At 44.7% G+C, this 21469-nt stretch overlaps 2 protein-coding genes across 4 annotated transcripts; one reads left to right on the top strand and one right to left on the bottom strand.

The window, feature by feature from the left end:
- Positions 1–1892: 1892 nt before the first annotated feature.
- bckdk (branched chain ketoacid dehydrogenase kinase) lies at positions 1893–14783 on the top strand. Its single transcript, XM_046410109.1, has 11 exons — positions 1893–2432; positions 4754–4822; positions 4921–5031; positions 6356–6403; positions 8096–8215; positions 8325–8423; positions 8904–8977; positions 9778–9906; positions 10407–10496; positions 10718–10873; positions 11562–14783. Exons 1-11 carry the CDS (start codon positions 2187–2189, stop codon positions 11704–11706), a joined length of 1287 nt encoding a protein of 428 aa, XP_046266065.1. The 5' UTR covers positions 1893–2186; the 3' UTR covers positions 11707–14783.
- A 1758-nt stretch (positions 14784–16541) lies between these two features.
- On the bottom strand, positions 16542–21203 carry orai2 (ORAI calcium release-activated calcium modulator 2). 3 transcript variants are annotated; one of them, XM_046410110.1, is made up of 3 exons: positions 20693–21203; positions 18303–18538; positions 16542–17371 (listed from the first exon to the last, which is right to left on the bottom strand). In XM_046410110.1, the coding sequence occupies exons 1-3, from the start codon at positions 20802–20804 to the stop codon at positions 16802–16804; spliced, it is 918 nt and encodes a 305-aa protein (XP_046266066.1). In that variant the 5' UTR covers positions 20805–21203; the 3' UTR covers positions 16542–16801. The 3 variants fall into 3 exon arrangements, with proteins under 3 accessions (XP_046266066.1, XP_046266067.1, XP_046266068.1); XM_046410111.1 differs by having other exon boundaries at positions 20480–20818; XM_046410112.1 differs by having other exon boundaries at positions 20733–20804.
- Between the last annotated feature and the right edge of the window lie 266 nt (positions 21204–21469).

Below are 21469 nucleotides of genomic sequence, written 5' to 3'. Positions count from 1 at the left end.
CCAGAGGTCCTCATTTAATTAAAAACTGTTCCATTTTGCATTGTTAGAAGCCAGCCAGCCTCAGTGGCGCTGGAGGAAATACCAAACGTTTAAGGATTTGTGTTAAACAGGAGTCTCCATAACACATTTTGGGGGTTTCTTCATATTAAAATATTGATTCCTGCTGTTTACCAGCGAATCAGCAAATAGTGAATTTATTCAACCTCAAGCTACAATCACAAATGCAGCCTGATTTATTATTTCTTATCCAGCAACTTACAGTACTATTTGTTTCTGTATTAATATTGTATCAGCAGCTGTTATTTTCAATACCCATTAATGGAATTCCAGTGAAGTATGTTACCCAGTACTACAAGCCAACATACAGTATGTCCTCACCTTCACTACCAAGTTTTTTACATTCATTTTAGTTTCTAGTTAAGATTTTACAAATTTGAATGTTTTATCTCCCTCCTTGAATGTGTTTATGTTTTGTGTATCTCTGACTTTTTTTTTACATTCAATACAATTTAACACTTTTCAACAATATTTTGGTACGCATGTAATCTTGATGTCAAACATACGCGTCATTTAACTTTCTGATTTGAATTTTACGGATGAAAACTGCCACAAAGAAACTGAAAGGGAAAGAAATTTTAACTTCAGTTAAAAAGTGAATTTCAAAGTGAATGATTAGCTGTCCTCACATCAGAGAAGAACCAAAGAAAACAGAATTTGATCTTTTAATTAAGCAGTTTATTTACAGGTCATCAATAAAATACACTGGCCATAAATACATGTAATAACCTGAAAGTTTAACAGCACCGCATTACACTTCCAAACCAAAGCGCAGGATTACCTATTGGGTCTGCTCCTCTTCTTAATCCTCAGCTGAGTCGAGTGCAAACCAGACCTGGTTAGAGGTCGGTTCTCATGTAAACCACAAATCTCACCTTTATTAATAATTAGGAAATATGACATCTGCGAACAGGTATTCTGAAAATGCCTGATGCTATATTCAAACTACAGGTGTGTGGAGGTCAAACACCTGTCGAAGAGCAGCAGCATCACCTGTACAGTCAGAGCATTTCAGATCCTGAGAGCCTGAGTGACAACCAAATGAATGTACATACTGTACGTATCACAGGCAGAGTCCTGTTGGATGCTTAGGTGGCTTACAGTGTGAGCAGAGTTTCTGTCCTTCTAAAACAGAGTACCATTAGGCCTCAGAAAACACACATGCCAAACCAAAAACCACAGCCAGAGAGGAAAAAGATCCTCACCCGGGAAAACAGACAAATACTGAAAATACATAATATCTGAATCATCCAATCAGAGTGCGCAAACTGCTACCAAAGAATCTGCGACATTACCGTATTTCCATTAAACGACGAACTTGTTTTGTTCCCATTGTGTTGTGTGTGACGTGTGGGGTGTTTCATGGTCTGGCTGTTTTCTCAGTCTGTTTAACGGAAGCTGTTAAAGTGTCTTCAAAACGCTGATGATGTTTTCTTCTTTTCTATGTATTTTCTAACTTTGCACTCTTGTGCTGCAGTGTGTTGAGTGCTGTCACGACTGAGTCAAGAACTGTTGCTTAGTTCTATGTTAGGACAGTATGATGGTTAACAAACTTGTACTCTGACCTAGTTTTACTAACAGAACACTGTTTTACTATCCATTGCACCTACCCTCAACATCCAGAAAACGCCTTCGGCGGAGGTACGGCAACACCACTGGAACAAACCACACGCAGACTGCGGTACCGACAGCAGGTACAGCGCTAATAGCGATTTGTAAGGTCTAGTGTCGATGATGATTTTAATAAGCATTTCAGACGGCATTGCATTGTTGTCTTTTTTTAAAATTATATTTTATGTCTATTTTTAGGTCAATACGTTGGGGGCGTAATGTGTCCTCCCCATAATTACTGCCTGTATTGTAGGTACAGTACATTAGTGCAGGGAGGCCGTTGACGTCGCTCCGCCTCTGACCGACTGATTGGCTCAGCTGTCATGTCGTCGCCCCAGTTCTCTCCGCCACTGGCCAATGCGCACAAAGCCCTTTCTGTACCCTTTCTCTACTGTATTAAGATACGTGCCTTTGTGCACCATTATGACGCGACCCCAATGGCCTCGTAGCAACACCAGAAATTAGTGCTTGTACAAGAACAGGGCAGTCCTGTTCACACACACACAGCTCGTCTCCAAATGCGTCCAGGACTGACGGCTATAGCGGCGGAGATGCTGAGCGGTGTTTCCTGTAGGGCCCGGCCGAGGCTCGGCAGCCTCTTGCTGGCTCCCCTCACCACAACAGTGCCGTCGATGTCAGGCACGGGGACCCACAGATTTCGGTCCACGTCCTCCTTGCAGGGCTTTTCAGAGTTAGCCAGAGAACGGTCGAAGACTGTCACGTCGTTTTACAACCAGTCCGCGATTGACACGTCTGCAGAAAAGGTAGGAATCTGAGTTTTTGTCGGTGCACCTTTCTGAAATCGTGTTCCCACTACTGTAGCAACGCGGACGTAAGCTAGCTGTGGCTCGGCACTGATGCTACCGTTAGCTGTTAGCAGCGTTTCTGCTGAGTTCGCGGACACTGAAAAAGGCAGTAAATGGAAATTCTCCCACTCCAGGGAGCGATTCACGCTAGCGCTCATAGTTAAAATAAGCAAAGCGAGGGGGTGTACATCACACATCAAATTAAAGCACAAGTCAAGTCGGCTGCTTTTGGATTTGTTTTGCCTTATTACTGTGCTTTAGTACAGCCTACTGTGTGTACGATTACATATTTTTAATAATCCGCAGTCGCCTAGCCCGTTCCGTTAGCTCTGACCGCTATTTGACTGATTTGCTCCTGAGGATTTGAATGCATCTCCGTTGTTTTTCATGAGAACATTTTGTCTTCCCATCCGACATAACGCTAATCTCGATCAAGTAACGCCATAACGTGGTAGATCCCGTCAGCCCAGGGGCTCGTTGTCTCTGATGTTTACCGTATAAGAAGAGTTGTCCACGCAAAGCTGTCATTTGAACTAAAATCTGTCTTTTGGAGGTCAGGTTGACCCAGTGCATGTGAAGTCAGCTTCCAGTGCGGTTGCTTTTCTAACCTCTCTAAACTCTAGTGCTCGTTGTGGTAACCGTAGTTATGATTGTATCATCTATCATAAAAATCTGAGGCAATCCTCCCTCTTACTTGTTTTCTTCTATTCTTTCATCCCCCCTTTTCTCTCAGAGTGTTTACGCCAGGCAAGAACATGATGGCTCAGTAGTTTGTCATCTGCTTACCATCTGGTGAGCTTTTTTTACTCAGGAAAAACAAACGTCACGAGTATGTATTTCTTCATAGTAAAATGAGGAAGGAATTTTGCAGCTGCATGTTAATTTCACCCCCCCCCCCACCTACAACATGCTACAACATTGTCAACTGCAAATGAAAAATGTGGTTATTTTACTTTGTGGAGGTAAAGAATGATATACAGCAATATGATGTCGAAAGGTTGAATAACAAATAAACAAACAAGTTTGCCAAGAAGGAAGGATATGCAACAAGAGCAGCAGCAGCAATAAAAACAATAAGATGTTCTGAACCTGCTGCAGTGGTCCCCAACCTGAGGCTCAGGGCTCAGGGGGAGGTCACAAGATGATTAATGCAATTAAAGAAATGGATTGTCGTGGGGAATCGATCCTAATGTTTTCGGTGGCCTTCTGACCTTTTCTAGAAGGCTGCTTTCAAGTCGAGTGTGCTGCTTGTAAATCTGTCCCTCTGTGTGCTTGGGCAGACCCGTTCACAGGTCACAGCCTGGTCAGGAGAGCTACACCTTTTACAAGTAACGCACGTTTGACCCCATTTACACCTGCTGCTAACATGAGATCTGCACGCGGTGCTGTTTGCATGTGCTCAAATCATCCATGAACGTATCTTTTTCTTTTTCCAGATAACACCAACCTGAGCTTAGCTTACCAAACGCCTGCCATTATTGATGCTGTTGCTTACAAGCTATATTTCAGTTTTTTCACAGGCAGGTTTAATAATTATCAGCAACTACATATTCTTAATGCTGAGCCCAGGTTATTTTTTGAGATTTTTCTTCACTATAGATTATGTATTTGTGTAATCATGGTTATCAGTGCTAATCTCAGGCTGTTTTGGAGTTCATTGTCTTTGAGGCATTGAGGCAGCGATGTAATCATTGCCCTGAAGTCCAGTCACCACTTAATGATTCACCACCTACCGCTTACAGCCACCTTACAGGTTTCTTTCCCATAATACATGAGCGGTGGTGAGTTGGGATGTGCACAACCACGTGATCAACATATGATTGGGAGATTTTAGAGCTGAACGACAATTTATTTGCCAACTGATGACACCAGCTGATTTGTTGTTTGGCCTGCCTGTGTGCTAATCTCATATCTGACTTTGTCATTGAAATTGTGGTCAGGTTTGTAATGTTGCTTGCTCGCTCTTTGTGTTGTTAATCTGTTAATCTTTTGTTAATCAGATTTTGTTTTTACTACTTCTGACTCTGTTTTGAATGTTTAGTTAAGCAAAGCCAAAAGCTGACCTTTTGTGAGTTTTGTGGTATCTGTGACGATATGCTGATCACACGACAGCTTAATGTGTTGTTCATAAGGAAATCGAAAACAGCCTCTGGCACCAGGCTGCTGGAAACAAGCCAGAAACGTTTGGTGAGGAAGACAGAGCGGCAGCAGAAGAGTTGTGTGACCTGCTGTTGTGACCGTGAATGTGTTTGAAATCGTACGTGTTGATGTCTCCTCAGGCCTCAGTGCGACTGACCTTAGCGACCCTGCTGTATTCTGGGAAGTCTCCCGATGGACACCACATCTTGGTAAATGTTTCAGCCACACTGAGAAAGTCGCCGAGTGTATGTTTAACGTGAAACTCCTCACTCACTTGCTTTCCATTATTATCCGTGTGTTACTGCAGAGCAGTGCCAAGTACCTGCACAAGGAGCTGCCTGTGCGAATCGCCCACCGCATCAAGGGCTTCCGTAGTTTGCCCTTCATCATTGGTTGCAACCCCACCATTCTGCAAGTGGTAAGAACACAATTTTTAGCACACCCACACACACACACACACACAGCCCCTCACTACAGGGTGCAGCTTCACATGAAGTGACATCGGCCCTCCACCAGATCCTATAATAAGAAAGTGACAACTGTGCCGCTGCCCAGGAGGATCGTGGCTGAACTTTGAATGAAAGGAGAGAAATGCTCTCTTAAGGTGCTTTCACACACCTGCCCCCTCCCTTTTCCCAGTGGGAATGGCTGGGAATGGCTCAGGAGTTTGGCCACTAATCACAGGGTGGTGCACATAACAGTAGTGGCTTGCTATGTGAAAGGATTTACAGAGATTATACATGTTTTATACTTTACTGGCTGGTGTGCGTGGCCTTCAACAGGGTCATCGAGGGCCACAAGTAGAAACATGTTGGCCTGATAGTAAAGTTGCCGGAGTCTTCAGAATTTTCCTCCTCTACCTTGGAAGTCATCTGTGCCAGTAATCCTCTTCTCTGCTTGTGTAATACAACATAAATGGGCTGGCAGCAGACGTAACCTTCAGTATTCCAGTCAGTGTGACTTCACCCATTGCTGATAATTCACAAGGACATGAAACATCAGAGTTCACCACCACAGAAGAACTGTTCCTTCCAGAACAAACAGGATACTTCCATGAGATACACATTTCTGTGGAGCTTTTTCAAATGCCACACACACAGATGTCTCAGATCTTCAGCTGATAAAACGTATAGAGCTGTCTGCATGGCACATAGCACACACAGTTCAGTGATAGCAGAGTCTGTATCATGTTTGTCCCTTTCAGCGAGGCTTTCTCGTTTGTCTCCAGGGCCTCCATGAGGCCTCTCTCTCTCTCTCTCTCTCTCTCTCTCTCTCTCATCTCTGCCCGCTTCCCTCCACAACCCATTTCACCGCCTCTGCATGCGTGGTTGCTGTTGAACTTTCACCTAGATTCCTTCCTTTCTGGCATCGTGGAGCTCCTATGTGCAGATTACATAAAGAGCAGCTCCTTTTGTAAGCCGCCAGTTGTAATGTGGGTCAGGGTGGATTTACGCACCCTGTCAGCTCTTCATTCGAAAAGAAAACGGCGACTGAAACAGATTTTCAGCTGATACACTTCCTGATTGTGACTTAAAGTCTGACATACTGTATTCCAGTCGTTTGAATTTGAATTTAAGTGAGGAACAGAAGTGCATCCTGTGGACCTGTCAGGAGTGGTGAGGGGCCCAGTCAGGGGCCCAGTCAGGGGCCCAGTGCTGGTTGTGTGAGGCCTTATGGTTGGGGGGGCAGTCACAGAAAAACAGTCTAACTACAGCCTGCACCTCTCTTGTCTTTTCTTGCAGCATGAACTGTATATCAGAGCCTACCACATGCTCATTGACTTTCCACTGGTGAGTGTCATAAACACACACACACACACACGCATACACGCCTGCAGGGTCATCAGTTCAAGTTCTTCTTTTCTTGTTGAGCAGCTCTACTTGAGGTCATAAACAGGAAGTGTGAACGTCTGTTGCCAAGACTTTTGTTTTGCCTGCTTGTAGCAGCTCCAGGATTGGTTGATCTGTTCAGCAGTCAGCCACTCTGAATGCAGCCTTAAACTCGTACTATTGCTGCTTTTTTTTCATTCAAGTTTTTCATTAAATCTATCGAATAAACAACCGCAGTTGCTGATTTGGTCTGATCCAAATCCCCCAGAAGGTATTTTGTCTGCAGTTAGAAAAGGTGCAAAGCCTCATGTTTGACAAGCTAGAACCACCTTGTATTTCCCATTACTGTACCTTTTTAAATTACTTAAGTGATTAATTAATTTCAGAATGGTCTTTGAATAAAGGGAAAATACAAATATTCACAGCAGCACTCTGGAAAAAAGACTGTTTTGCCATTTGGAAACTAAACTGATTCCTGGGTGCACACATGGCACACGGCTGCTTTCACTGAGAGCTAATGAACCCTCAGCTTGGTTGAATGAGCAAGACATTTCAGCCTTCTGTCTGCGTTCTATATAATCTGGTTCCTTACACTACAGTAACAATTAGTTTTTTTGTTAATAAGTTAGTAAATGTTGGATGAACGCCCCCCATGAGGATAAGATGCTGGTTTTTAGGCCCTGGGGGCCTCAGAGAAGCCATCAGAGAAAGTGCACACAGAAGAGCATGAAACAAACATTTACACAGCCATGTGCAAAGCAGCAATAAAAGTGGTGTAAGCAGAGATGAGTGCCTGTACATGTGTGACTTTATGTTTATGTTAATGCTGGCTGACTTTAAGTTATTTATTTAGCAGCTCAGAAGTTGCTTGCGTTGTTGCTGTAGGCTTAAACTTGGCTGGCTGTTTAGAATTATGATTTAACTGTTGTTTATCTAACAAAACAGTCTGACAGTCTGTGCTGTCTCAGTCTTGGGGTCCAGGGTGGGTTCGGTTTCTGAAAACATGCAGAGTGGAATGTGGGTCAGTGGACTCTCAGCGGCGACGGTGAACGGCCTGAAAGTCTCGGCTCTTGATTTAACTCGTTTTGCACACGTAATGCTGCAGACTGGCTGAACATGTTTTCTGTTCTGTACAGTTGAAGTTCAGGCACGTGTTTAGTCACATTAGACTGAACAAAGTTAACCTCCGGCTTTCTGTGCTTTCTAAACACCCACTTAGCACAGAAAATTGAATTTCCCTCGGGATCAATAAAGTATGTATCTATCTTTCTATCTAGAAAAACACATTTGTTGTTTTTTTTTCTTACCTATTTTGTGACTTTTTCACATTCACAAAAACCAGAATAAGGAGGGATTATGTCCTTTGATCTGCTGGAAGGCTTTTCATTCAAACGTGTGCACAGCAGGAGTAGTAGTAGGAGTAGTTCACTGACGGTGACGGAGAAGCACCTGGAAAACATTGAGGAGTGAGCTGCATTTCTGTTGAAGAAAGCGTGAAACGTGCCAACAGTGAATGTGACATGCATCAGGAGCTGTGAGAGGCCTCTGAAAGCTGATGATTTAAAACTGAATGAAAGGCCAGTCTCCAGAACAGGGTTTTATTGAATATTAAGTTTTAAAGGGCTTGTATGAAGGGTGCTTCTCTATTTACAGATCAAAGATCAGGACGTGGAGGCTCGTTTCTGTAAGCTGGTGCAGCAGCTGCTGGATGACCACAAAGACGTGGTCACCATGTTGGCCCAGGGCTTCAGGGAGTGTCGCAGACACATCCAGGTAACCAGATGTCTCAGACACAAAGGTGTGTCTTTAGTGCCACTGTCGGAGCTGTTAAGAGACCGTTTTGGCCGTGAAGCAGAAATCATTTTCTTTGCTGCTGTTGCAGGATGAGACAATCATCCGCAACTTCCTGGATACGACGTTGTGCTCTCGCCTGGGAATCCGAATGTTGGCCACGCACCACCTCGCCCTCCACGAAGACAACGTAAGTGTGACTGTCTCTGTGATTCAGGTCAATTTTAAACCTTTGGTCCGTGTTGTTGGCCCGGAGCAGGATGTGTGAGTTGTGGTTGTTTGTTGTCCATCTGTTCCACGTTGTCACGTTCTCGTGTCACGCGTCTCTGATGGCTGATGACATTTTGTGGAGGAAACTGCCTGCCTCATCTAAACTTTGCCACCAAATCTGTGGCACCCCCGAGTTCATACAGACGACGGAGATCTTTTAAAACACGACACAAATAGCACCTGATTGCTGTAGTTTGATTTTTTTTGCAGAATAACTCAAACAAAAGCAAATAGTGCATTTGTAGGGAAAGAAAAGTTAAATAAGTTCCTATGTTTGTTTTGGCAGTTCGAATGGTATTTTAATGTGTACAAGTACAACTGAATTCATTAAATAAACAGCAGGATCCATATTTTTTAAAAGTTTTTCTTTCGTTGTTAATTATTTCTGCTCTTGTTTCAGCCCGATTTTGTTGGGATCATATGCAGACGTCTCTCCCCCAAAAAAATCATCGAGAAGTGGGTGGACTTTGCCAGGTAAGAGTTCATTCACACAACCTTATTTGTTTATCACCTTTCGATGACTTTCTGCTTCTGCATGAGCACCCTGTTGGCTGAGGGAGGCCAGAGGTCAGCTGATAAAACCGTCAGGAACATAGATGTTTCAGCGCCTGGAGCTGCGAATGAGATATGAGCTATCATTCCTGTTTACCTTTTGTTATCTTATCAAATGACCTTTTTGGAGTCGACCGCTTTTACTGAGTTCACAAAGGGAGTTCACACAGTTTGTGAACTAAACTAGTAAACCAGATTAGGAACTATCGATTTATCTGTTGTTGTTGTTGTTTGGGTCAGTGCACAGCTGTGAACACGATGAATGCAGCACATGTAAATTATAAATGCAGTTGCATTAGCCAATCCATCCATTTTCGATACGGCTTATCCGTCACGGTCACAGGGGGGCTGGAGCCTGTCCCAGCTGATTGATATCGCTGGGCGAGAGGCGGGGTTCACCCTGGACTGATCGCCAGTCAATCGTAGGGCCAACACACAAAGACAGATGACCACACACGCTCACACTCACACCTTGGGACAGTGTAGCCAGCTAACCTGATGTGCATGTTTTTGGGATTGTGGGAGGAAGCCGGAGAACCCGGAGAAAACCCACGCAGGCACAGGGAGAACATGCAAACTCCACAGTGATGCATGTATGTTTTTCTTATGTCGAAATCTTGTTGGTAGAGAGAATTGGCTCCACATAAGGTTATTAGGCCGACCCGATCACTACAGTATGTGGTCTGTGCACGTCGCTGTAAATGTGTTCATGTGTTGCGCAGGCGTCTGTGTGAGCACCAGTACGGTAACTCACCCAGAGTGAGGATCAACGGCCACGTGGCAGCTCGCTTCCCCTTCATCCCTCTGCCTCTGGATTACATCCTGCCCGAGCTCCTCAAGAACGCCATGAGGTGACTTTACCGCACACACACACACACACGCACACACACACACACACACAGTGCATATTGATGTTTATTCATCTTCAGCTTTACTGTAACACAGCGAGGCGTGATGTGTGGACGACCATCGGCCTGATAACAAGGCTGATGGTCGATACAATATTTTTAACAAAGTTGGAAAGAAAACAAACTGTGACTGTTAAAAATATTTAATTTCTAAAATTTACAACATGCAAAATTTACCTGATAAGGGAAGCTTGTAGAAGCTCTTGTAGATGCTGAAGTTCACAGTTCTGGAATATAATGTTTAAATGTGCTGCATCAGGTTTAAGAGCTTTACAGCGTACAGTTTAATGTCTAGTGATAAAATAAAGACATTAACAAGCACATTTTTACAATTACAATTTTCTCCAAATCTCAAGGTTTTTACAAAAATAACAAGAACTTCTTGGCGATGAGAGCATGATTTACACACTCATTGTCACATCCATGTGTGTTTGTCTCTTCAGGGCCACCATGGAAAGCCATCTGGATACCCCATACAATGTGCCCGATGTGGTCGTCACCATCGCCAATAACGACATCGATTTTGTCATCAGGTGAGGAGGGTGAAACAAATGATCCACTGCTGTGAGATTAAAAACAAAGACTGCACCGACATTTAATAAAGCTCCATCGTGGTGTTTGGATGCTCTCACTTTGATGCCTCGACAGACTGCGTGATGAAGCCAGAGACGTAGCTGTTGTTTAAATCCAGCCAAAGTGGTCAAGTACTGCGTCGCTCAAAGCTTCTAAAGATCACCTTTTCTCTCTCTGAAAGGATCTCCGACCGCGGTGGTGGCATCCCTCACAATATTATAGACAAGGTGATGGACTACCACTTCAGCACGGCTGAGGAGAGCGCCCAGGACCCTCGCATGAGCAACCTCTTCAACAGCATTACCAACAGTGGAAACCAGTCCAGCCCGATGCATGGGTAAGAACCTGAACGCTCAGAACACCCTGGTTCGGTGTTTACCAATGTTTGTCGATTGCTGCCATGTTTAAACCGACGGCTAAATCTGAAAACATGTTGTGAGTGCTCGGGAACTTGACAAACGCACACGCCTCCGTACAGGGAACCACCGAAGCACTTTGAATTTAACCAACAAGTGTAGAGCAAAAACACGAGGGCCAGAATGAAGCTGGCTGACGTCACAGACGGATACGCATGATAACTTCCGTTCTTTTCCGTGGAGTGTAGCTAGTTGACGGTGCTCATGGAGAGGCCAGTAGTGACAGTGTGACTGTTTGTGTCCGAGTCCCCGGAGCTGCTTGCTTCCTGTTACTTTAATGTGACAGCTTCTCCGTCACTCGTGTTGATGTTATCACAAGGGGTGAGATTCGTGACTTCTTCAACATCTGGCTAGAAAGTCTCACTTTAGTGTCGACAAAATCAAAGAGGAGGAGGAGGCGAGAACAGACTTTCGGGTTTACCTTCGGATCCCGTTTTGGCAGTGACTTCCTGGGTCCAGTGACCAAGGAAGACTGTATTGTGTGACCTGTATTTACCTGTCACAGTCCATCTACACTTTGGTTTGTGTTGTAGCAACAGACCATCAGGTTAGTCAGCTGTGCAACATGGATGTAACTTGAATGCCTCTCTGTGTCTTTGTGGTCTGCAGGTTTGGTTTCGGCTTGCCCACATCCAGGGCCTACGCCGAGTACCTGGGCGGCTCTCTGTCCATACAGTCTATGCAGGGCATCGGCACTGACGTCTATCTGCGTCTGCGCCACATCGACGGCAAAGGAGAGAGCTTCAGAGTGTAAAGCTGCCCATTGGTCACCCTTGTAGATCCCAACCTATGAATTAGGCCAAGTAAGTACAGAGGGTTTCCCACGAGGAAGGCTGGCGTGGACTTACAGGACTTCAGTCCACAAAGTGAAAGCCTACATAGTATGTTGACAGAAAGCTCCTAAATTCACCAGTCACTACGTGTTCCTTTTCTGTTTCGCCTTATAATAATTATAAGCTATGTTAGCTCTAAGCTCAGTTGTTTTCCTTTATGTTCTGTACCCTGTGGCATGTCGTCTTGAAGTTTTAAGGGGTGTACGAACTTCTGAATGTTTAGGTTATCGGGACAAACTGTGCATGATAGTGGACGTCGATGTTACTGCGGAAGGAAAGAAAAAGAGCTTCAGTTTTAGAGAAGCTCACTTTGAAGTTACTTGTCGCAAAGCCTCAAAATAGGACTTTTCATGATGAAGGTTTCGAATGAAACTTCTGAGACACTCCAGCAACCCCATCAAAAATCTCTTCAGAGTGCACCAAGCTGTTCACGAGCTCCCTGATACAGCAGTAGTTTGAATAACCAGATTTTTCCAGTATGTTATCAGCTGCTGCACAAGAATCTAAGGTCTTCAAGGGAAAAGGGCTTCGGCGGCGTCTGGTCAGAGTGGACACGCTCTCCGACATGAGCTGTAAACCTCAGCCCTTGACAGCCCTTAGCTATACAAAGCCTTCAGTTCAGCTGTGGCTGATGGATGCAGAAGAAACTGCCAAAACACCAAAAGCTCATTAACAGAGTTCTGTCTTGTTGTGTTTTGAGAACACGCGCCGTGATGAACGTCTTTAGTATTTTTGTGGAGCTTTCAGGCAGGGAAGCCGACCGAGATGTTCAGTGGCCTTAATGTGTGACGCTAGTCCTTCAACTGCATGCTGTCTTTCTGTCTTCTCTCTTTCTTTTACGGTTGCCTTCACCGGTTGCACACAGTTGCACACCACGTCAGTAAGTTTCATTAGTTAAATGTCAGATGTTTTTGCACAGTTGTTATGCTCAGCACTTGCACCAGTCGTAGCAGTTCTTGACTTTATTATAACAACTTTCAGAGTAACAATATACCGTAGAAGTATTGCCTGAAATTGTCAATTTTCTGTTTTATTTAACTTTAGTTTAGTTGTTTTTTTTTTCTTACAAAGCTGGTCAGTCGTATTTCAGGGTTTTCTGTCTTGTTAAGATAAATTTTGTACCAGATTACATTTCAGGATGAGTTAGCGGCAGATTTTCTGCACTGGGAGTTCAGTTTGGCTGAGGTTGTTTGTCATTTTCAGATCGGTTTTCCCGGATCACAGCGTGATTTTTGTCGTTACCTTAAGACAACAGACGGTCGTGTCTTGTGGGTAGTTTTTGTTCATGCAGACGTGGTGTTATTTCACTCACCTGAGAGTTTTGTTGAGCCCCAGCCCACCTGAGTCCCCACTGGAGACCAGGTACAGCTGCGATCTGCGCTCCACCACGTTTCAAACGATCAGTTTGACGATCCGATGGGGACTTCGTTTGAAATGTATTGAGTTGTGAGTTCAGCGCAGGGATGTGAAACCCTCACAGGCTTCCCACCCATCATGAACTTCATTATTTCATATTTTGTTTTTTATATCTGATGATGTCGAACTTTTTTTTTCTCAAATCACCTGAGAGTAAGAGTAACTGTGTAGGACGTGATGGTCTGTCCACATCAGCTTCATGAAGTCTTTCTTAATCTTGACTCGAGCACAACAAAAACATTTTGGAGAGAAAAAAGTACTAATTTACGACGTGAAGTTGTCTTTGTCAAACAAAAACGACAACATGACCACTCTGTGACCTTGATGAGCTAATCTCGGCCTCTCCGAGTGTCCAGCCAGCAGTCCAACATTCCACACGGAGCCAGCAGCTCGACCCGAAGCGTTTATCTGTCGGGAGCTTTTGTTACCGTACGAGCTTACGTGGTTTCCTTTCTTTTTGTTTCTTTTAGCAGAGAGGGCATTGAGAATCTTGAGCTGTTTTTAACCAGACTGATTTTGTAAGCCACCAGAGGGCGTTCAGAGCAGTTTCGTACAGCTTTTCACTTTTGTCCGTCGTCGTTTCTGTCATCGGTCCAAACATGCAGAACGTTTTACTCTCAATTTGTAAAGGCTTTAGATTCACACACTTTGTATAGACAACCTAATGGGAGAATGGGGCTGTTATTTAGTAGAAAACCTATAAACAGCACAAGATTATTACGTTTTACTTCTGATGGGACTGATGTTCACGCGCTAAAATCCCGAGTCAGAAGGAGATTTTAGCTCGTGAGACGTCGTGAAAACACAAGTGAACCACTCGTTTCACATATTCAAACATAATCTGATTGAATTTGCGAAACATTTATTTTGACATTTGATGAAACAAAAACAGCCCCCGTAGTGAACGGCCTCGTCTCTGCCTGTGTGCTCACTGAGGTTGTGTGTATTCATACATGTGTTTGTTGTGGCTTTGAAGGTCCTGAAGATGTAATATGTACGTAGCGTTTGCATGTATAGCGGGGCGGGGGGGTTAACAGCATGCAGCTGCCGGATGCTGGTAAACAGTGATTTAAGTTTTGTGTCCCTTTCTGAGACACGTCAGCAGGTGACTGCAGTATTCTGAGGTGTTTGTCTTTTGCTGGTAAAACGTTGAAGGCGGTTTGTACATTCTGGAGTCTGGCAGCCAGGCTGTGGCTTTTATGCAGCATGTAAAACGTACTGCCTGCCCCCTGCTGGCACAAAAACACAAGTGCAGGCAGACTGAAAAAATACTGAGCTTTTGAAGGGGATAAGGATGTTCGACAGACAAATGAGTTTCTGGGTTTTTACTCTTCGGGGTTTTTGATTTTGTATTTTTTGCAGATAGAAATGAAGTGAATAACAATTACAAACATTATGTACATCAATACAATATACATAAATATACGTATCAACATCATCCAAGCCAAATATTGGGGACATGTTACTTCTGAAATGTGCTGCCACAGAGTGTTTTGTCTCCTAGACTGAAATTAGTTTCTCTCATGTTTTCTGTTGTGTTCAGGACTCTGTAAACATTAAATTTTACTTGGTTGGAAAAGTATCAGGACTGCCATCTTTCTTTCCTCTTTCTGTCTCTCTTGCGTGTGTTTCATCGGCGCATTAATGTTGTCACACAGGTCTGGCAGCTGACTGAGGGAGAATCTGTAAATATTTGCCAGCACTGTACAGCATTGTCTCACCTGGGGGGTTGGGGTGGGTCGGACAGGTACGAGCCATCTGTCAGGATCACCATCGGTTAAATTCAACCAGCAGGGACTACGGATGTCTGCACTGCGACTGTGGTGTGTCTTGGCTTTTTATCACACTTAACTCTGCTTTTGCGATTAGAACCACAGGACACGATGAGAACTTTTAATATTTGTTTTTTTATTTTGGACGTGTGCTGCAGGTGGTGGATTTCACCTTGCAGCACACGTCTCCATGACTCCATGACTGCAGTGTTCACTTAAAAAGCACAAATCCACAAACACGAGACAAAGCGAGATATCCTCACTCGCTGTACGACTACGCTACAAGTGCACTTCGTCTCCTCTGAGGAGCCAGAAACAAACATCTGAGCAACACTTTGGTCAGTCATGTTATTTGGAATGTGCAACACGTTGGTACATTTTCCTCTTTTTAAAACGCAGTAACTTTGACTTCACTCACTGCAGTGCCAACTCTCTCTATGCGTGTGTGTGTGTTGATTCTTTAAGTAAACACACACTGAACAAAAAGGTCTCCAGTATTTAGTATATAAACTGGAGGTCAAGAAGTCATGCTGATTACAACATGCGCCCTGCGATTGTTCTCGGTTCGCCGTCTCTCTCGTTTTGACCTTTTCATTCGACTCAGCGCTGAAGCTCTCGTCACGCTGAACTACATTCCCTGCAAACTGCTTACGTTAGGAGCAAAACAGCAGTTCAGAAAATTCAATAACGCTGAAAGGCTGAATTATATTTGGCCTGTAACACATTCATAAGTAAGCTCTTAATGCAGCGTCGGTATGCAGACTTTCACAGGCTCCATGGTTTTTGTAAAAAAAAAAACAACCAACCAACCAACAATCAAAAGCTATTTGAAGTAAAGAAAATAACAAAAATATTTGAGGTTTGTGTCAGATTTTGGATGTAAAAAAACACTGACAATTTTACCAGAATTTACAACAGAACTTTGACCCACGGTGGTAAACTTTTTAGCAGTGACAAACCCACGCGTGGAGTAGAAACGCCCGCCGTCAGTCAGAATTCAGGGCAGCGCGTGCAGCGAGGCCTGCGCTCAGCACATCATCTGTGCAGCAGGAAGTGCATTCACCAATAACTAAAAGTCAGAAATGCGACAGTTTTTAGTGGTGGCCGCAGCTGCACGTGTAAAACTTCATTTGGCAAACGTTATTTTTCACTCGCACCAAAGGGAGGACACGATGAACAGCTATTAAAGCACTGCTAAATGAGTTAAGCTGTCAGATTCTCTCACTGCTGACACAAACCAGGAAGTCCACTCCCGACCCTGAAGAGTCGTCACGAGTGACTTTTCCTCTTCTAATAAAGAATCTGCAGAAAACCTCGTTACAGACAGCGAAAACAATCAAACAAAAGTCTGATTACATTTTGCTGCTATGGCAAATGTTAATCAGTTTGTTTTTCATCTTTTCTGCCCAAAAAAAAGTGACGGCAGCTCTTTCCTACCGAGGACTGAGGGAAGGTAAGAGATTCAGTGAGAGATCTGTTAGCTTCTGAGCAAATCTGACCAATTTACCAACACGTTACCAGCGACATGAAGACACAGACATGACACACTGAACATAATAGCCCTTTTCCTGTAAACTGTTTTACATCATCTTTGACCAACACATAGTAAACGTCTAAAACTCAGATGAGGTAACGACACGAATCCTACCCCACAACTTAACCTTAAGAATAAATTAACAGTCTGACTTGTATTGGCTCGCTGTGCTGCAAAGTGACAAGCTTTCGAGCACGCGGCCTGCGAGTCCGAGCAAGGCGTCAACAATGACCAGAACAAACGTCAGAGTAGATAAATACGGGATACAAAGTCCTTAAAGCTGCCGTCCTGTTATCACACAGTCTGGAGGCCCCTCTCGTGGCCGTCTAGCTGCACCTTAATCTTGTGCAGTTCCTCGATCTCCTGGTGGTGGCGCTCTGTCTTGTGGCGCACCAGCGAGCGATAGAAGTGAATGGTGAACACCAGAAAAATCACCCCCACCGGTACCATGATGATGGTGGAGGCCAGCGCCGCCTGCCAGCCGCTGTTCTGCGGTGCAGCTGTGGTAGGATTCGGCGCTGTCGTGCTGCTGCAGGCGGGTGATTTTTTGGTCCCGGAGTCTACAGGCAGAAACTTGATCCAGCAGAGCAGCACCACCTCCGCTAAAAACAGCAGGATGCCCAGGGCTGTAGAGAAGCCCCAGGCCAGCTCGATGTAGTGGTGCATACGCTCGTGGGGCGACTCACTGACGGAGTTCAGGTTGTGGATGTTGCTGACGGCCTCCACGTTGGGCAGGATGCACGTGCTGATCAGGAGAGCGAAGAGGTGCACCGCCACGAGCACGGTGGTGCACACACTGAAGGCAATGAGGAGCACACGGGGGTAACTGTACTGCATCTCCAGCTCCACCTCCACCATGGCCACCTACGACACGCGCACAGGGACAACCAGGTTACCGCGCGTCCAAACAAACCCATGACTCCACTCATGTCAACATTTCGCATATTAAACATCTTTAACATTTGGATCTCGCCACGCAGACTGTGGTGATAGAGCTTATGCTGATAAAGGTGGGAGTTATTTTGGACATTTTCATTATTTCGACCAAACGTGTTATTAAATCTCAAGTATAAGCTTCTTGAAAACAACAACGGTAAATCTGCATGGGGAACATCCAATCACAGGATGTAAAATTGTGTGCCACTAACAGAAAATCGAAGGTAAAGAGTTAATGTCAGATGATTTCATTAACAGTGGTGACGTGTTCTTATTTGCAAAGACAAAGTGTTCTGAATTTTCTACAGCTCTGACTCACATCTGTGTTCATGAGCCTCAGTGCCACATAGCAACAGCCTGAGGCTCATCGGTATCAAAGTATTTATAGCCATGCGCCACGCCGAACTGACCAAGCAAATATATAAAACGCATAGACAAGCTGTGTCTGTTCACGTCAGAGCGATTAGAACCAGAGAATATTTGATATCATAGCTTAATAAATAATAAGGTTTAATAAATTCTGAAACCACGACACACAAACAAATGCTGTGGGTCCGGTGTGTTAGGAACTGCAATCAGAAACTGGAAACTTTTTGGAGATGCTTTTAAGGATGCTCAGAAGCTGTGGAACTGATAACCGACATGTTAAGGCATTAAGGTTGCTGTTCAGCAACGCTAAAACCTTAAAGCACAAACAGGAAGATTAAAACCACCTCCTGCACACAGCTACATTTCCACGTGATTATTTAGGTCAAACTTTGCGGCACTGAAATAAACAGAAACCGTGAGCCGCCTGGACGAATCACCAACAAGAGGCTGAGCTGTAATGAAGCTGGACCAAAAGGTGAACACGACTGACCATTGCAAAGCCAGAGAGCAGCGCGGAGGTCCTGCTGGAGGCCTTCAGCTTGGCACGGCTCAGGTAGAGCTTCCTCCAGGACAGGGCCTGCACCGAGTGGTGGTTGGAGCTCACAAGCTCCAGGTAGCTGCGTCGCACCCAGTCCCTGTAGTCCATCCCCCCGCTGTCTGAAGCCCGCTCTGAGACCCCTGGGGCCGGGGAACCCATAGGCACATTCAGCTCACTGCTCATGGCACCTGGTGGGTAAAAAGGAGAGGAAAGGTCATCTTAACGCCATTTTTACCTCCTCATCCTCATTAGGAGAACATATGAAGCCGCAGTGTAAGCAATGTGATGACAGCCTGGTCACACAGAGACCCTTTCTGACATGTCACAGTGATGGCAAATTCAACATGAGGTTCTTAAGCCTCAGGAAGTCCAGCGGTCACGTTTATGTTAGGCTGCATTCACACCGCAGGTGGTCTGAGTTTTATTCTGAGACTCAAATCTGGTTTTCAATTCTGATTTGGGCCCGAGATCGCCACCAAATGTCTGTTACCACGGCAACCAATACAATAAGTGAATGTCTGCACCACTATTTTATTAGTTTATTTGACGGCAGGACAAATTTTTCTATCAGATGAATCTATGCAAAGAGGAATTAAACTGTGCTTAAAACAAACAAGTCAAACACCCAAACAAGCAGTCAGGCTTATAATGATAGAAAAATAGACAAAAGCACCCAACCAACAACTAAATTTTTTTAAAAAATGTTATTTTTTTCCCCCACAAGTTTGTTGTTTTTTGTCTTTTTTTAACTTTCATTACAGTCTGAGGGCGGCCTCAGTGTTGTGTTTCCTTTTGCCCATCAATCACTGTAGCTCCATGTTTGTTTCTGTATGACTGATAACTCTGTCCTTTCCCAGGAAACTATTTTGAGATCAGCATCACTGGACGATGCTCGTGCTCACACACACTAAAAAAGAAACACGTCTGCAGACATTCTCATCAGAGAGGCAGCTGTGAAACACATCGGAGCCTCGCCCTGCACCTTGGCGGTTTTAGTTGCAAAGTTTTTGTCATTTCAGTTCAATAGGTGCTTTGTTCCTGCATGCTGCTGGCAAAGCGCCAGAGGAGTGTCCCACTCCCACCCCCACCCCCTCAGTGTGTGTGTGGGAGTGGGAGCAGAAGCTGGAGGGACAACACGAAACAACTATTATCATAAGATAAAGCATAAATAGAACACGGCAGCAACTCTTCTGCCATCTTCACTTTCATCACTTCAACATCCTAATGCTGCAACGCGCAGTGGTATTTTCCTGTTTCCGTGTGACAATGGCCTCATGTTACAGCCAGGTCTATACGGAAACCAGATGGGGAAGCTGCAAGAATCTGACCTGCACAGAGCCCACACCCAACGCCAGCGCTCATGGAAATAACATGCTGCCGTGCCCATATACTTTTGGCCACATAGTGTTCACGGTGCAGTTGAGACACGCTCCTGTTCCCCTCGTCTCTTCCTCCAAACCAGCCGCAGTTCTTTGGCTGTGCAAACACAAACAACTGGTTTTCCTACTTTACTCAAACTTGCACCACACGACAAACAACATCGACAAGCCACAAAGCAGGAAGTTAAGGTTAATACATCCTGTATTTATAGTAGCGCGTTTAAATATCACGGCGGCTTTCAAAATAAACCGGACGCACAAAATTGGCTGCCGATCACAACTTCAAAAGCGGATGTGCATCTAAATGAGCAGATTTAAAGAGACACATTACCAAGTGAAAATATAATACATACAGTTTCTGACTTGGCGGAATTAGCCAAGTTCAGAGTCCTTCCGTGAACCCGTCTTTGCTGGGGTTCAGCAGATGAGGGGAGCTTTACGCCTCTTCAGTATATTTAGCACGCTGGATCCGTTTACAGTTTAGCTAACAGAAAGCCAGTCGGTTATTTTAAACACCGTTTCTGTCGAGCCGGAAGGGGAAATTGCTAACATTAATGTAAAATATTCAGGTGCAGAAATGAGACGTCAATCCAACTTGTCGTGCTTAAAAGTACAGCGAGATTCAGACAGCGTAAGACCGGACTGCTCTTGCAAGCTAACTTAATTAGCTAACGCCGTACGATGAACGACGTTTCTAATCACGCTGCTCGTCTGCTGAGCACTTAGACCTCTGCACTTCTTTCATTTTACCTGTCTGCGGACGTGCGAGCTGAAGACAAGAAGTGCAAAGGAGATCTTCTCTCCACACTGCACAAGACGACAAATAGACGCAGCCTGGTCCACTCCAACTGTTTTGGTTGAACAACTTCCGCTCTTCGGTTGCACTTATCAACAAAACCTCCCCTCAGCTCCAGCAGTCGAGCCGGGGTCTAGCGTTACTCCTCACCACCATATCTAGCGTACCTGGGTGATACGGTTCCCTTTCACTGCAAAGTAAGCTCACCGGGCACCGGCTCTTCTGTTTTGGGACGGTGCGGACCAGGGAGCCGCGGAAGGTGCGGAGAACTAAAGTCATTAACTGATAGCTTCCGGTTGGGTGTGTTGCCTTCACAATAAAAGCACGACAGCTTTACTGTGACAAATCTGACTCCAACTGAATCACAAATGTGTTTTCAGGCTGCACTGTAGAGCAGCAAGAGAACTATTATGACTCCTTATGGCAGCATGCAGGAGCAAAACATTTACTGAACTTGTGTTAGCTGTAATACCAGCAGTTCAAGCTGCCAGCTGTCATCTCAGACAGCTGCATCTGGGAATTTTCTATGAAGAGTCCAAGGTCCTTGTTGATGCCAGCCATTTGAGGTGGAAGCAAAAGTCACCTCTGGCCCTGTCTCAAGATGGGAATAATCACTTCAGGCTCTAGCTGGCAGCGAGATGTTCTTGAAGAAGTATTCACTGACGCAGACTGGAGTGAACTAATGGATGGAAAACTTAATGGAGCTTTGCTGAATAACATCCTCGGGATTTCTTCAGTCATGCTCCTGTGCTCATGAGGATGAAAAAGGCAGCACTGTTTGACTGTGCTTCTGCAAAATTTCATCAAGCAACTGTTGAACATAAATGCCAGCACGTTCTTCAAATGATGGCCTTCGCATGTCGTGACACCTTAGGGCAGCTGTAGACACACTACAGACCTCACTCATCCTGGATCAGGCCCATTTTAGAAAACAGAGACTAATG

This window comes from Scatophagus argus, chromosome 14, assembly GCF_020382885.2.
Source record: "Scatophagus argus isolate fScaArg1 chromosome 14, fScaArg1.pri, whole genome shotgun sequence".
In the NCBI taxonomy this organism is placed as follows: Eukaryota; Metazoa; Chordata; class Actinopteri; family Scatophagidae; genus Scatophagus; species Scatophagus argus.
This window is presented reverse-complemented; position numbering and strand designations above follow the sequence as displayed.